Raw genomic sequence first — 17313 nt, 5'->3', positions numbered from 1 at the left:
CTCAAGCTGATACCCAAGTTATGTTTTAATATTTAAATGATAAATTTTTCTCTGCAGATCATTTGTCTGGCAACTACTATATAAAATACAAACCCTAACACAGTACAAACAATAAGAAATATTGGCAGTGGGAGAACAGGCAAACATCACAGCTTTGTAGGATCCCACTGGAAATATTACACGTTGAGCGGCAAGAAACCCAGACTGAGGCCTAGTGAGCAAATACACACGGCTGAAGACACGGCTCAACACGGCACACGGTTTGCACCACTTCCGTGTTATCGGGGCTTATCCTACGTCTCTGTATTTTAGTATCTGTCAGGGTGGCTCGTTAGCACCCAGGAATCTCCTGATGTACCCGAACGACACTCCGGACGTGATTCAGCCAACGACCAATTTGTTAGCAAGCTCATTAATTACATCGGCGTGGTACCAAAACACAACATGGCCGCCAAAAAGCAGCAAGTGGCAGAGTGAGTGGAAGGTGTCCTTATGAATGCAGAGACCCCTCCTCAAATGCAGAGACCCCTCCTCAAATGCAGAGACCCCTCCTCAGGCCACCTCCAGGAGCTGGGGCACTTAAACGATCATGTGACCTCACACTTAAGTTTACCCAATCTGGTCTTGTGAGGAGATTTTGCAGGAGTGCGTAAATGTGGCTGATTTGTGTGCTATTATATTATCTGTGTGATTTTCCAGTTTGACCCACCCAGGCTTTGCTATAAGTATAAGAGTTAGAATTACATTTTGAATCAGGTGCCTCTGTCACTTTAGGATGTTTTTACTCCTTGGACTCATTGTGGGACTGGATGAGAAATGCACCCCCCAGCCTCACATGCACCCCCCCACCATCAAGCAGACAGGGGGTGGCATGTGGCAACCCACCCACAGCTGACACGGTTCAAAGGTCACAGGAAGGTCAAACAAACACCCCACACATCTTATTCCGCATAAATCCAGAACGTCCTATCCTGCATAAATCCAGAACATCTTATTCCGCATAAATTCAGAACGTCCTATTCCGCATAAATCTAGAACGTCCTATTCTGCATAAATTCAGAATGTCTTATTCTGCATAAATCCAGAACGTCCTATTCTGCATAAATTCAGAATGTCTTATTCCACATAAATCCAGATTCTGTATAAATCTAGCACAACATATTCCACATAAATCCACTACAATCTATTGTAATCCAGAACTTCCCAGCCAAAACCCAGGTCTATAGTGTGGCTCCGATAACCGGAAGCAGGCGGCGCATAAGAGCCACAGCCCTGATCGGCAGATAGCCACCCCCCCCCCCCGAGTGGCTTTGTGAGGCTGTGAGATTGGGGGGGGGGGGGGTGTCCCTGGTGGCGGGGGTCAGTGCCACTGTAATCACATGCTCTGCCAAGAACGTCTGGAGAGGGGGAGAGGCCACACACAAAGCCCCATGTGACCTCCCCTCACACCCCCAGGGCCTGCTGTTAAGGGCCAGGCACCACCGCGGTTACAAACTTCCCTGCAGTCAAACACAGAGCCACACGCAAACAGTCACACAAACACAGAGCCACACGCAAACAGTCACACAAACACAGAGCCACACGCAAACAGTCACACAAACACAGAGCCACACGCAAACAGTCACAAAAACACAGAGCCACACGCAGTCACACAAACATTCACATACAAACAGGGTCAAACACAGTCACACGCAGATTCAAAGGCAGCCACACAGAGTCACACACAGTCAAACACAGTCACATGCAGTCACACAAACACAGAGCCACACGCAAACAGAGTCAAACACAGAGTCAAACACGAAGGCTGGATGTGTCAGCACAGGCAATGCACACAGCCACCATGTATCAAGGGTAAAGCTTAACTGAATATCTTTATGCTAAAATAGCGGTGAAGTTAAGTCTAGTTTCCAGGTCGATATCTCCACTCACTTGACCGGGGCCTGAGTGCAAGAGAAGGAATGAGGACAGAAGCCTCAGCGAGACCCCCACCCTGCCCAGTGTCCCCCCCCCCCCCCCGCTTCTCCCAGCTAAGCCACCACCGATCTGCAGACGCATCTCAGACAGCAGCTGAGAGAAGGCGCCTGGCCAGGCTGCGCCAAGGTGATGCATCCCCCGCACCCCCATCCCCCTTGTGCCCCTAGAGACCCATATGTCTGCAAAAACACAAACACCTGTCTGCTCACCAACATGATTCTGTGCAGCCTCAGCCCAGAAACATACTCCCTTACACTGGCCCCACTTAGAGGAGCACCTGGACTGCCCCCCCGCACCCCCCATTCTGACCCCCCATGACCGAGACCAATCTACATAATGACAAATGTCCCCAAATAACTTATACTGCATAAGCTGTGCTCCTCCCACAAAAGGCTTTGACCACGCCCCCTCTAAGCAAAGCCCATCCTCTGAGGGCCCTAGCAGCGTTTAGCTAAACCCGCTCACCCATGGGGAGGTTGTGCCGTCCCTAGAGGGTCAAACAATCAGACAATTTCAAGATCGCAAAGCATTAAAGCAATCCCGGCAGGACACACTAATTAAACAGGCGAGGCGTGCACAGCCAGCCAATCCCTACAGAGCCATTAAACCCCCCACCCTCCCCCCCCCCCCAAGCAGTGTGAGCCTGTCTGGGGAGAACCTCTGAGGAGGAAAGGAGGAGGAAAAAAACAGGCAGCCGGTGAAGGGGGGCAGAGGAGGAGTGGTGCTGTTCAGGCCACTAGAGACTCTTTGGATGATTCGAGCAGGAGCGTCTGTGCGGGACCAAACGCGCAATCGACACCCGCCACCGTGAGAAAGTCAGGAAGGACGGGCTCCAGGAACAGAGGCCATTCACACAATCGATAAGCAGCCTCACCCGCTCCACCCCACCTCGTGCCCTGGGACCGGACCAATAGAGAGAGCAAAAAGGGAAGTGACATCATCAGTGCATCTCAGGGGACGCCCAGGTACGTCAGAGGAAGACCTCCCACTCCCTGGCAAAAAAAAAAAACCAGAAAGCTTATCCTTACCTCACCACACTTCAAATAACTAGATGATCCACTGATCATCGTAATCAGCCGCAAATCACATTAATTAGCTGTTTGCGTCCTTCAACAGCTGTACTGTATGCAGAGAATTCCCACAGTTCCCCTCACTTTGAGGCACGAGGGAGTTGGGGTGGGGGGGGGGGTGTGTGGTGGAGGGTAACACACCCTTTAATCAGCAGCCTGCTGCTCTCTCCACGTGGCACCGAACCCTCGAACCGCGTCTCAGGCTCCCAGAGCGGTGAAAACATAAAAGAGGAGATTGGCTGCAGCGTGTCTGGCTGTGTGCTCTGCACTGAAAGCTCTCTGCCAGCGAAAAAAAAAACATCAGAGCAAAAAACATTAAGATCTGTTTGAAGAAAGACAAACAGCAACAAGCAGTTACACAGCACAGAGACATGACCGCAAGTGTCTCTCCAAAGCCGATGCCACAGTCAAACTCATGAACCCAATGTCACGGTCAAACTCAAGCCGTCCAGCGTTACAGTCCTGCGGTCCTGATGCCTTAAAGCGCGTTTCCCTCTCAGAACGCTGGAGAACACGATGAAACCGATAAACGCCAAGCGTGACAGGAGGCACATAAACAAATTAATATCAAAATGGAGAACATCATTCAGGGACCATTAGAGGGATCATACCCAGGCAGCTCCTGGCCCACACAGAAGATATCTGAGGCACGGAGTTTACGGAGGGTGATGTATGCCCTGTATCTTTTCATTTAATGTGTGTTCTTTAGTATGTATTGCTAGTGTATTTTTGGCTTATGTGTTCTTTGCTGTGAGGTGTAATGAATGGTTATGAATCTGCCTGGATGCAAGCAGAGGGGATCCAGTTAGCGGGGAGTTATTTTCAGGGGGATCTCACTTGAATGCTCGGCAGGTGCCACAGAATGGTAATGGAGTGAGTGACCGGGAACTCGAACCCAGACCAAAATCGGTGCGCTTCCTTCTTTCCGCACTAGGGGGCGATGGCGGGCGAGACACTCATTGGGGGAAGGGGCTGTAGATCAAAGTGCCCCTCCGCACATCTCTGCCCCCTCCCCACTCCACAAGCGGTTCAACCCTTGAGGTCCGGGCCTCCATCCTCAAGGTAAGAATACCCCCTCCCCCGTCAAGGATGAAAATAAGAGTAAATAAGCTCAGCCACACAAAGCCGCAGCCAGCCTCATTCCCACAATCCATCTGTGTTTTTCCTTTGCAGCTCTAGTCTGTTATTGGACAAAATGAAGGACATCTGTTCCACCGGCAGATCCACCGTAACATTCTAACAAGACGCCAGCGAAGGCACTTTTTCAGCATCGTCCCTTAATGAAGACAAATAGGCACCGCAAACAAGCCCCCCCACTCTGTCAGAAGCAGGCAGTAGCAGGGGGCCTGACGGAAGCAGGGAACTCCAGTCCGTACGCAGGGAGTGTGAGGCCAGCTGTTCCTGCGCAGTACATACTCTGATAAGATGGGGACTAGATTAACATTTTTAATACTTAACGACTGGACAGAGGTCGGCCTGGGGGGGGGGGGGGGCGGCAGAGGCATTGCACAAGAACGGAGCACAGCAGGCAGCAGGCGGGCGGGCGGGCGGGCAGGGGGGATTTGGAGGTGGGAGGGATGCTGAATAACATCTCCCCAGGAGAAGACCTGGGCTCTGAACGGCTTCCGTCAGGCCACCACAACATGCAGAGCATCGGCTTGATAGGGACGAGCCACGGCCTCTCCGGAAACGGGCCCATGGGCCTCCATCCTCACCGCACATGGGGACAGGAGCAAGCGGGACAGACAGGCCACCAGGGGCCAGGACAGGAACGCCGGGGAACCCCGACGACGGGGGCGTCCATAGGAGGAACTTCTAAGGTGACCCCAGGTGGACGGCCTCTCACCGGGCAGGTCCCCCCCCCGCGTACTGACACCTCCCAGTGGTCACTTTGGTCTGTGCTTTTCCCGAACTCACATACATGCACGCGATAAAATCCCGGCACGGGAACCATCCCAGCATCAAAGATGGCAGACGGGCCTTGGGCCTGAGCACAGGATCCAGAGAAAGTTGGCAGGTCCCTCCCAGCTGGAGGGGGCGTCACTCTGCAGCGCCCCCTGTGGAGGGGGGGCACTTCTCTATCGCCTCTGATGTCATGTGAATCTCAGAGCTGACAGTTCCATCTCTGTGGCAGGTAGAAAGCCTCATCCCGCCCTGCCCCCCCGCCCAGGAGAACGGGCCGCAGTGCCGGAGCAGGGAATCCTCTCGCTGCAAATCAGGTTAGAGGAGCGGAGCGGCCCGCCGCCAGGGAGACAGGAGGCCGACTCTGGGTACGGACATGATGTAGAACCGGCCTGCACCATGCGCGAGGTCCGTGTCGACGCGGCGTGTTACGCAGACGCGGGTATCGACGCGGCGTGTTACGCAGACGCGGCGTGTTACGCAGACACAGGGAATCGATGCAGCATGTTATGCAGACGCGGGTATCGATGCGGAGTGTTACGCAGACGCGGCATGTTACGCAGACGCGGGTATCGATGTGGAGTGTTACGCAGACGCGGCGTGTTACGCAGACGCAGGTATTGATGCGGAGTGTTACGCAGACACGGCGTGTTACGCAGACGCGGGTATCGATGCGGCGTGTTACGCAGACGCGGCGTGTTACGCAGACGCGGCATGTTACGCAGACACGGCGTGTTACGCAGACGCGGGTATCGATGCGGAGTGTTACGCAGACGCGGCGTGTTACGCAGACGCGGGTATCGATGCGGAGTGTTACACAGACGCGGCGTGTTACGCAGACGCGGGTATCGATGCAGCGTGTTATGCAGACGCAGGTATCATGTTATGCAGACGCGGGTATCGAAGCGGCGTGTTACGCAGACGCGGGTATCGATGCAGCGTGTTATGCAGACGCGGGTATCGATGCAGCGTGTTATGCAGACGCGGGTATCGAAGCGGCGTGTTACACAGACGCGGCATGTTACGCAGATGTGTCGTGTTACGCATACATGGGTATCCATGCGGCATGTTGCGCAGACGCGGGTATTCATGCAGCGTGTCACATAGACGCGGGAAAGCAGAAATGTTTCCAGTGCCATGCAGAATGTATTTTATTATTTCAAATATTTATTTTGGTAATTTTCCATAATATTCTGATTTTCAGGATAGTGTATTCTTTTTCCTTTCCTTTGTTTCCTTTGTTTACATGTGTACTGTCTTTGCATTACATGAATCTGTGTACCTACATGCTCTGTGTACCTTCCCATCATTTTAGTTTACAAGTAATATTGTGTGAGAATCATTCAGGCTCATGACATTAACACGTTAAGGGACTCCAGATGGTACAATATATGTGTGCTATTATAGCAGAAAAAATACACAAAACTCGGACCTGGGGGGTGTTACATTAAGGAGAATTTCTCAGTTAGTCTCAGTTAGCTGGGTTAACTTAAGCTGCAAGTCATGATTGTCCAGTAACACTTTAGGTAAAGAGCATTCCCATTGGACAGCTTTACCGTCTTACATAAAGGAGGGACAAGTGAAGCAAATCAGCATGAACCATCCCAGTCACCTGACCCTCTCTCCTGAGCGAGCCACGCCTCTCCACCTGAAACTCCACCCCCAATACATTTTAGCTGTACTTGTCAACCCTTCAGGATGAATCATCAAGCGATTATGAGAGAATCCTGTGAGTATCTCAGCATGCAAATTCAAGCCACCGTCAGTGTTCAAATTAACCAGAACGGTGATTTTTCATGGTGTGAAAGTGTGTTTTATCAATAAATAAATAAATATACAAAACGAAAAACCTACTCCGGATCTCATTAACATCGGAGGTCAAAATACACATTTATTTATTCATTTGCTGTTTTCACAGCGATTATTGAAAAGGCTCATATTAAGCACGAACAGCTTGAAGACTCATTTGGCTTCCAGCTTAAAGGGAAGATTGCACTTGCTAAATGCTGCAATATATGTATATGTACCTATGCTAATGAGAAATAATGTGGTAATTACAAGCATTAGCTTGACCATATTTAAAGACTTAAGAAGTTATGCCTGCTTAATGCCCCTGTTATAATTAATTTTTAATTAAATGAATCCTGCGAATGAGGTTACGGATGGCAGTTTACCCAGTGCAATTAAGATTAGAAAACACGTTTTTCAGACAGACTTTATTTAGAAATTAATGTTTTTTTTTTTGGTTTTTAAGCATTTCATATGTCCCTGGGCAGTAGCAGAGGAATCGCTGAACAATTATCAAATATTTAAAGCACCTGCACTCCACTGCTAAGCACACTGTGTCCTGTAGGATCTCTGGGGTGATTCAGATCCCCAGGTGCCTTTGATCCACAACACCCCTCTTCCCCGGCACAGACCCCAGCGCCTGCGCAGTGCTGCCCCCTTCAGGATCGCCTGGGACAGGAGCTCCTGGGAGCAGGAGGGCAGTGAGGTGGACCGGTGAGGAGGCGGCAGGAGGATCCGCACACTCCCCGGGGAGCCGGAGCATTCAGCCAGCATCTCTGGGAGCTGGAGGGAGACCACCTGGGTCTGCAAGAAGGTTTTGAGGGGACCCAGGGACCAGCTCCATGGCGACAGGCATTACTGCTGAGCGCCGCTCATGGTTGCTGTGTTACCATGTGCCGCTGCTGTGGATGAAAGCGCCTCGCCAGGCTGACGAATCGCACACAGACACAGCAGGTCGGTCACTCAGACCACCTCACCAGGTCGACGAGTTGCACACAGAGACAGCGGACAGGTCACTGTACCCCTGTGGGTCAGGGACACGTCACATGGTCAAAGGCTTATGACACAAAGGCTGGGGATACAGGTGTGTGTTTGTCTGTCTAGGGGGCTGATAGATTTAAGGACAGAAAAATACTGTCACCATGAAATTTCCTGTCAGACTTTAACTGCAGTCCTGCAGTGTGATTTCAGCCCTACCGCCGCCCACTCTGTGCTCTGGTCTTAAAAAAACAAAAAAAGTGCCAGACGGGCACCCCAGTGGACGCACACGGGCCAGAAGTCATCCTTCAGCAGCTTGTCCTTACCTGTACCTCAGTCGGCCTGGGGCAGGTCTCCCCCCCCAGGAGGCCCCGCCTCTCACAGTCGCTCCCTATTGGCTGAACGACCCAGAGGGCCCCGGCGGCTCTCAGCTGGACACACCTGACCTGCCCCGCCTACCGGCGCCGGCAGAGAGTGCCATCTGGCCGGTGTGACTGATTACCCCAGCAACGGCCGTGCAAACCAGCGGCCTGCGGGCCCCAAGGTCACACAACCTCGCGTACTCAGTTCTGCGGTTCCTGACGCTTAGCGCGTCTCGACGGAGGGTGGACCCTCTCTGAATCGTGGTGGAAAATAGGCCACGGACAGCAGGGACCACAGCCGCAGAAGGACTGGAGCACAATGTCACGGGTGTGAGCTCTGCGTCGGCTTCCTGCTGTTGTTCAAGCAGCCTTCCATGGTGAGTGCTGATCATTCTAGGTCACCACGGGTATAATCATCCTTCATAATAATGACACTTTATTTTGCCTCATACCCCATCATGCACTCCTATGCGCCAAACAGGAGAGTCTGAAGCTTGGAGGGGGGGCATGGGCTCAGCCAGCCCCCGGAGCAGTACGAGGAGTTAAGGACCCAACCGTGACACAATCACTCTGCCGGCCACAGGATTTGAAACAGTGACTTTTCGGACACAAACACTGACTCCAAACCTTCTCAGTCACAATGCAGCCATATGAAACGGCTGCAGCTTCTGATTCATTTCAGGCTCCTTCAAACAGAGCCAGCAGACGAAATACTGGACCAAACATGAAGAGGATAACTGTCAAAACCATCAAGGAACACTGGGGACATTTTGAGAAGAGGCCTCACTCTCATCTCTCTGCATGCGGTGTCTGTGTGTCCCGCCGGCATAGCATTTCTACTGTTGGAACCAGACAAGAACCGAAGGTAACTCAGCCCAAGAGGACCCAGCTTAGGTTAAACCAAAGAAACACAAGCAGGGAGTGGCAGCCAAGCAGCAGGCCCCAGGGCCAGGGGCAGGATGTCTGCATCACATATAAACACCCGTTCAGGCTAAACTTCACCATCTCCTGTTTGGATGAAGTTTCTGGTCCATATGGCTCAACACATTGAGATTGCAGAACCCCCCCCCCCCTCCCCAACAGGTATGGCTCAGTTTAAGACGCTCGTACAGAGGACAGCCATAAAGCAGCCCCTGTCAGCACGTGCCATTGTTTTAATCCACTCCAACTGCTCACGAGCCCTCACACTACAACACGGAAGCATGAAAACAAGTGTCGAGTTTGCAACTGAGCACCAACGCAACTGGCAGCGATTCCTGGCTGTGCTGCCTGCGCCAAAGCACACTGACGCGTGTCTGCTCCGCTAAGGAGAAGCTTAACCGCGCTGCCTCTGCCATGTGCTTCGCGGGAAAGATCGTGCGGAAGGCGCTGGCAGACTCCCATACTCTCATACGTGGCGTGATGTTTGCATGCAGCCCGGCAGAGCTGCCACGTGGCAGGCGGGGCCTAACGCTGTCGGGCCCAGCAGAGCCGCCGCGGGGGGGTAGCAGGCGAGGCCTAACGCTGTCGGGCCCAGCAGAGCCGCCGCGGGGGGGAGCAGGCGAGGCCTAACGCTGTCGGGCCCAGCAGAGCCGCCGCGGGGGGGAGCAGGCGAGGCCTAACCCTGCTGACCCCCACGGAGCCGCTGCAGGGAGGTGAGGCCCCAGCAGCAGTAGGCAGGTTGTTGGCCGCTCAGCTTCACAGCTACTCGCTGACCTCAGCCTCGCACGTGCTACTTTGTTCCATTTCCACGGCGGCCTGGGAATAAGCGACGTTCCTACAGCCTGGCAATTCACACAAGACGGGAATGACGCGAGAGAAATCTGGATTTCTCAATCTAGCTAGTGGTCATAGAGCACGATATTATACTCAGAACTGAAAAATCTGACAATTCCTATTCATTTAGAAAATCACCATGTCAAGACGATAAACACGGATGGACAACATCAGGTTTCCCGAAAGAAAAGGGACATAAATACTAATAAACACTAAAAATGTGCCTTTGCTTCAGGTTTCCCTATTCTCATGTAGGCCCCCGCTGGCTCTGACTGTCCACTGAGAAGCCATCGCCCCCAGCACGACCGTGTACACTCATCACAAAGGTAAACCCTCCGCTTATCTGCACACTGTCATCTGCAGCAGCTGAACATCTTCCCCCTTCTGAGATTCCCATAGTCCACATGCAAAAATAAAAAACGCCCTTCCCAAATCAAGCAGGGAATTTAAGCTGAAATAAAAAGCATCACCCTCATGCTCATTAATTCCATGCAGAAACACATCTGTCTACCAACACTCACACCAGATGTCGAGGGGAATTCAGGGGGGAAAAAATCAAGCAAATGTTTAATACGCACAAAAACAGCACTGAATATTGTCAAAGGACATTTACTAGGCCAGCAAGGTTTCATTTGCCATCATTACAAATGGCACAACGAGCTCTGCTTCCCTTCCAAGATGCACATGGCATTTTGCACATGCAAACACTACTGTTATTTGGAAGAAAATGTTTAAAAATTGTATTTTGTTATCAGAGTTAGTGTACATTAAAAAAAAACACCACAGTGAGTAAGCAGTCTGGCAGAAACGGGTCATAAAGGCCCAGATTATGGAAAGGCAACAGTAAGAATATTTAAGTTACGACCACCCTCACTTTAAAGAATTTTCTTTTAAATAAAGAAATTCCACTACATCAAAAATGCAGTGATGGGTTTATGTATTATGTTTTCAGATATATTTGGGAGCCCAGTCATAAATCTGGTAACCAAAGCACTTCAAAGGAACTTGTCTGCCTGTAGGAAAAGGTTTTCACTGTTTATTGGTGTCGCCATGGTGGCATTCAGCTATCAAAATGGCTGCTTGGAAAATCACGCTTTTTAGCCTTTAAAGGCATTGAAACCATGCCCTCTGATTTTATCCTTATTGTTTCTTTGGATTCTTCCACTTAATTTCATACCAAATACTCACCTCATCCAGGTTTCCATTCAAAATGCACAAGCCTGCGGGTTACTGTGCCCAGTACGAAAATCACCTGAGGTGAGCTGATGATGAAAGAGAGAGATCAACGATTCTGCCCGTCTAGGAAACTGCAGCGGAGTCCGTGAGGTCTCACTGCATGCACACTGCATGCACCATCGCATCTCTTAAGTGCTGCCATGACGCCGAGGGACATGTTTCACAAAGCATTTGAGGGCAGTCGTGTCAACATCGCAATAAATGCGCATGTAACAAAACAAACCCATATCCTAAAATCAGCAGATCTAACATTACAAGATTTTTTTTTACAGAGAATTTCTTCTGTATATATGTAACTTGATTAGTCTGTCAACCAGGAGTTTTTCTTGAACTAATAATAATAATAATCATAAATAATTAATAATTATATTAATAATAATAATAAGAAGAAGAAGAAGACGATTTTTGGAAGTGGATTACAGTTATGCATCTTAAATACAAAGCATACAATAACTGATAATTCTTTTCATAGGCAGGACCATCTCGCCTTTCTACGTTTTTCTTCGCGCTGCCTTTAAGGTTAACCTGGGGTAATGGACACGGACTAACACGAGCTCCTACAAACGCCTATTATTTCAGAAAGACACGCTACTAGAAAGACTCCCCAGCCTGAAGTGCTGCATCAGCTTCCCCTCTTCAGGATCACCACAAAATGCGCCGGTGATCGTATTTATAAATCGCTTTGAATAACAAAACAACGTTTAAATAACGAGACTCAAAACATCAGCCGCTTTAGTGAAGAGGAGCGGATGCCAAGTGTAACAGGGATTGATAGCCAAGTCTGAACGCTCCCGACCGCGATGCTTTTCCCTGAATTCGCGGTGCTGCCGAGCGTGAATGAAAGTCAGCGCTGTTCAAAGCCAACAATGGCTCGTCTGACACCGTGAATTTCGCTCGGGCTCCGGGAGTAATGCACCGCGGAGAAACGGGGCCACACAAGGCTGCCCGGAGCAGAGCGAATCCTCTGGCCGCCAGGCTGCTCCGCCGGACCCGGTTCACCATCCCGCTGTCATCCCTCATGTTGCGGGACATCAATCATGCAGCAGCGACTCTGCCCTCGCGCTGCCCAAGTCTGATTTACAAACATTAGCAGGGAATACAATTACACAGTCCCCGGTCGAAAAGTGCTCACAATGCGCTTGGAGAGAAGGACTGGGGGCGGGGGAGAAAAGACGAGAGGTTTGCGTTTCAGAAGGTACAATAAACCCATTTTAAAGAACAATTCCATGATGCTGCACATTGTATGGCATTGGGACAGATACGAAAACTGTCGTCACTAACGGAATTTTAAACTGATATAAGATCTAGCAAATATTTAATAAACTAAATTAATACTCATGCTGAACATGGAATCTAATAAATCGCAATGAATAATATGATCCACTTTAAGTAACTAATTACAAAGTTTATTCATAGCTTGGAGATGGCATATAAAATAAAACGATATCAGTTCACATGCAGAAACTTACCCAATAATTAAAACACAGTAATCTCCTAAGTTATAATACACATCTCAGTACCACGCGGTCCAATAAAGCAGGACTCAAACATAAACAGGTAGAAACAACGTTATTGTAAGGTGCACATTTACAGAAAATGTCCCACTCAGCACTACCAAACTAACAACCATTGCCCAAACCCACCAGTTTAAATAAATGGACGGCTAAGAAATAGCAGAAAATCTATTATATTACATAAAAGAACTGCGTAAAAAATAAAACACAGAAACTTTGCGCAACTCTAAGAATCTGGCAAAGTTCCCTAAAATGCAAAAGCCGTTAAAGAAATGCTAAGATTCCGTTTACTTATTAAAAGCGACCGTTTAAGCATATAAACCCAAACTGCAAAAACACCGACACAAATCAGAGTCACCTGACATTAAGAACATCTTTTAGAAACCTGGGATTTTTTTTTATCAAGAAAACAGTTACATCCAAAAGGCAAAAGCCGGATGACATTAAAAGTTACGATTCTCTCAAAAAGATCACCAATTGGCACGGAAAACGAGCCACTGAAGGTATTAAAGCTAAAGCAAAGTGCGCCGCTGATGCGCAGCCTGAGCACGGAGCGCCCGGAGCCGGAGCGCCGAGCTCCATGGTCGCTCCGCCGCTGATCAATGATTGAACTGAACAAAGGCAGAAGAGGATCAATTTCTAATATCTATCAATGCAACACTCTTATTTTCCCACTTAAACTTCCAAAAAGCACATTTCGCTTCAATTTCCGATAGCGCACCATCTACATGTTCTTATTCCCACGAAAGGTGAAAAAGACCACTAACCTGAAGCCGTCGCAGATCAAATTTCTTCCAATATTGAAACATCGATCCCACATCGGCGGCCATCTTGGGGGATATTGAAGAGATTTTTTTTTCTCAGCGGCTACACTAAATATATGGGCTGGATTCCCTTCAATAAACAGCGCTGTCGGTTGCTCGTTCCACACCCACACACACACACACACACACACACCTTATCAGAATGTAAAAAGTCTATAACTACATTGAGAAATGTACAGATGCAGAGCTCTTTGTGAGTTCCAGTATTTCAAAACGTACTGTATATCAAAAGGATTTTCTTTAAAAGGTTAGTGCAGTCCTGTAGATACGTGTAATGTGCAATTGCACTTGATTTCGGTTTGGTAAAGTTATCAATACTGACGTAACGTTACGGTCAATACTGCCTGTTAATGGGAAACGGGCAGCTATGTGAATAACAAATGTGCACTGTTTTTATATTCGTAAGAGGCAAAAGTTGCGATAAACGCCACTAAGGGAGTAGCACACATACAGCCGCGCTACCTGCAGGCACTAAGGCGCGCGCCCGGCACGTACAGCTGAACAGGAAGCAGCAAAGAAATGCGCGCCTGCCTGTCAGCTCCGCACATCAGGCTGCCTCTGCTCGCTTGTTTTTTTCATCTGTAACTTTTCTGAGAGCAGCAAAATGCCAACAATGCGCAAACGGCATATTAAGAGGTGGAAATCATGCAGCATGCGATAGGGTAGCTGAACATTTTAACCGAGGAGAGTGTGCTTTTCTGTATGTCTTTCTTTCTGGTCCTTTCATGCAGCAGATTCTCTCGGCGCTTGGCAGCGCGATGTGGGCTCTGACTTGTGTCAGCCCGGTGCCATAAGGCCGACACCAATCAAAACCGGCCCGAAAGAGGGGCAGGTGCAGAAGTCCAAATCTGTATAGTGCACCCCCTACAGGACAAATGCCACGCCTGGCGTTTAACCTACTGGACAAATGCCGCATGTATCCTTAATAACTCATAATGGAATGCCCGGATCACGATGAAACGCCATGATTAACAGCTTTGATAATTGATAGTTCCTTAATTTTTTAAGGAAAGGTCGAACAGATATTTGAATGCAGATCTTTTACTTTAAAGAAAGCGACTATATGATGCGCAATATTAGAAAGTCACGGTTAAAAATCCCTCTATTTAAGCAGCATATTTAAAGCTCAAAATAAATACAGGAAGATCTTTTTCTGAACTTGTTCTTAGTCTTCCAATAAATATAAACCCAATAAAAGCTGAATAATTCCTTCTTATTATTTTATGTGTAGGTTCTAAGCGTTTTTTAAGAAACTATAATTGTACGTACATATAAACCCTGTATGAAGAGCTTACCGTATTGTGCTGTTACGTACCGCTACGTTGTTCTCGGCTTTACAAATATGCTGCTTTTTTGGGAATTAGTGGCCATTTCAAATCAGTTGATGTCTAAAGTTTTAAAATGATATACAATTAGAACAACGTCATTTAGCTTTTTCTTTTTTTTTTTTTTTTTAAATTGACTGTGGAAGTGAATGAGACTAACTTTGTCTATTTGGGTTACCCCATAATTCCCTTGTTGCCCAGTATTGTATTAATATGTATAACGCAATGTCTTCTACATTGATGCATATTACATATTCCATTATTGGGTATTTTCGTTCGGTAAATATGGAATACGTATCAACGCAGAAGACCTTTCCTACTGATTAATACAACAGGCCAACTTGTCCCACGGACAGCTTAGAAATAAACACCGTTGCATAGTCTCTGTTATTCCGGTCCGCTTTTCAGCTGGCTGGTACCAGTTATCTATTCTTAACTATCATAGCTACTTATTTCACAGCGCACTCAAACGAATAATTTAAGTATATAGCTATGTAAATAACTCACGGGACTCTGCGCTTACATATCCAGTCTGATAAAAAATGACGATAGAAGACTGGGGTAAAAAATCGGAGTCTCAATGAACCAGAAATTAATTTGCTTTGGAGGTACAATATTATCAACTGTCATGATGCCAGTGAAGAGCATGAATAATAACAATAATCACAGACAAGTCATTACTCCTCGTGCAAGTAAAGGCAAGTTAAACAAAATTCAAATCAAGGCAATCTTTAGGTTGAAATATTGATATTTTCTTGCTAAGCAAAGCACCTAAGGGGAATCTAAAAGGTACTTATTAAAAGTTTCAGTTTTATTACTTTTTATTTGTTGCTTTAGGGTGGGAATAAAATGCATGAGTCTTATAAGAAAGTAATAACATTTCTTATTTGGCAATGATTCATCTTAAATTTGAAATTTAAATCAGTGTTGGTATAAAAGCGGGCTTTATTTTAAGCCATTTTCACATATACATAGAATTATACTGTACAATAATACGATAGCCTACTATACAAAAACTCCCAATCACGCTATGGCACATACTGGGGCTTCCATTACTAGGCTCCCAGTTCACCATTAGTATTAAGAACAGAAGTGTTGCTCTGAATGTGTGCTCTTTGCTGTAATGTGTTTAAGTTCTGGCACAAAGCTTTTGCGAGCCTGTTGTCGGGGTACGGAGACCATGCGACTCTCCCTCCATGCAGTATCTTCCCCCAGCGGTCTGTAGTGTGGCAATAGCGTGTCGTCTGTCTGTGGTCACTGTGGTTTGGGCAGCCGGTCAGACAGAGACAGGCAAGCGGATCAGCAGACCCACAGAATTAGATCAGGCAAATATCTGTGTCTTTCGGGGGCCCAGAGCAAGCCGTGAATGCTTTAAGAGGAATTGTGACTTATTATCTGAAGCTGTAGCGTGAAAGCTCAGCACTCACACCGCTGTCACATACGTGTGATAACGATAATTGAACGCAGCTGTGTTTTTGGCCATAAAAAGGGGTCTTTTATCAGCATGTAACAGCAGCCGTCAGCAGCTGGACTTATTAAAGGTGAGGAGGCCTCACTATCTGCAGGCACAGCGAGAGCAAGGAACCAAGCAGACCCCGAAAAGTCACAGCAGTGCCAGGTTCATATATGGGTGTGTGGGTATCTGTAGACGTTCTCTTGTTGGGGGTCTGCCCAGGGATTCCTAAGCCAGTAGCTATGCACAAATTCCCTTCAGGTTGCTGTGAAGCACAAAATACAAAATGGAACATAAAAAAAAAAATTCATAATGTGATTTCATTGGAATGACCCAACAAACCTAACCCTAACTCTCTATACCAAAATCCACATTTTCCCCATAATTAAGGCATGGCCGACATATTCATATGTTTTGTTTGACATCATCACTTTCTCAATTCAGTACCTGAATGGATGTATAAAATATTTAAACAACAGCCCATATATACTGTAGGATAGGTCTCTGGGAAAAATCATGCACATATTGGATGAAATATGAAAGGGTCTTTGATGTGAAAAATTGGGTTGTAAGTTTAGGGCTGAAAGCTCACCATTGCAATTATGTGATTCAAACATTAAGTAAGGGCTTGACTCACAGTAAAAGCAGAACTATGTTCATGGTGAAAATGAATGGCACTTAAAAAATAAAAAATGTAATCTGGGGATTAAGTTTATATTTCACGGTTGGAGAATGGTACAGCCAAAGTTACAGTAGTAAGGTTTTGGACAGGTGTTACAAAGTCCAATAAACTATACCAGGTCCTTTACTGGTAAACAGGTATCCCAAATGTACGCTACATTTACAAACAGGAATAGCTAGCAATATGTTGTTAAAATTGGGCTTTTGGTGTATATTTTCTGGAATCTTGCAATTCTCCAAAAAGAATTTTGTATCATAGATATTTAAGTAGCTGTGTTCTAAGGAAAAAAACAAAGCTGATACCGATGTAATGCTGAGATAAGGAATTCCTGCAAATGCAAGCTTAACAGCACCTGAAAATGTTTAGAAGAAAAAACATCACTGAAAACTGCACAGGAGAAAATGTGCTTTGAAAACTTGGGCAGTAATGGTTCTGCCGTTTAATGTTGTG

At 47.5% G+C, this 17313-nt stretch overlaps 1 protein-coding gene across 3 annotated transcripts in view; it reads right to left on the bottom strand.

Annotated features, from left to right (window-relative positions):
- Positions 1-13823, bottom strand: part of cux2b (cut-like homeobox 2b) — a 112990-nt gene extending 99167 nt beyond the window's left edge. For all 3 annotated transcript variants that reach the window (XM_023840612.2, XM_023840613.2, XM_023840615.2), the window contains exon 1: positions 13347-13823. In XM_023840612.2, coding sequence (XP_023696380.1) covers positions 13347-13409 — 63 coding nt within the window. In that variant the 5' untranslated portion in view covers positions 13410-13823. The remainder of the gene's footprint in view (positions 1-13346) is intronic.
- Between the last annotated feature and the right edge of the window lie 3490 nt (positions 13824-17313).

Source organism: Paramormyrops kingsleyae, chromosome 2, assembly GCF_048594095.1.
Source record: "Paramormyrops kingsleyae isolate MSU_618 chromosome 2, PKINGS_0.4, whole genome shotgun sequence".
In the NCBI taxonomy this organism is placed as follows: domain Eukaryota; kingdom Metazoa; phylum Chordata; class Actinopteri; order Osteoglossiformes; family Mormyridae; genus Paramormyrops; species Paramormyrops kingsleyae.
This window is presented reverse-complemented; position numbering and strand designations above follow the sequence as displayed.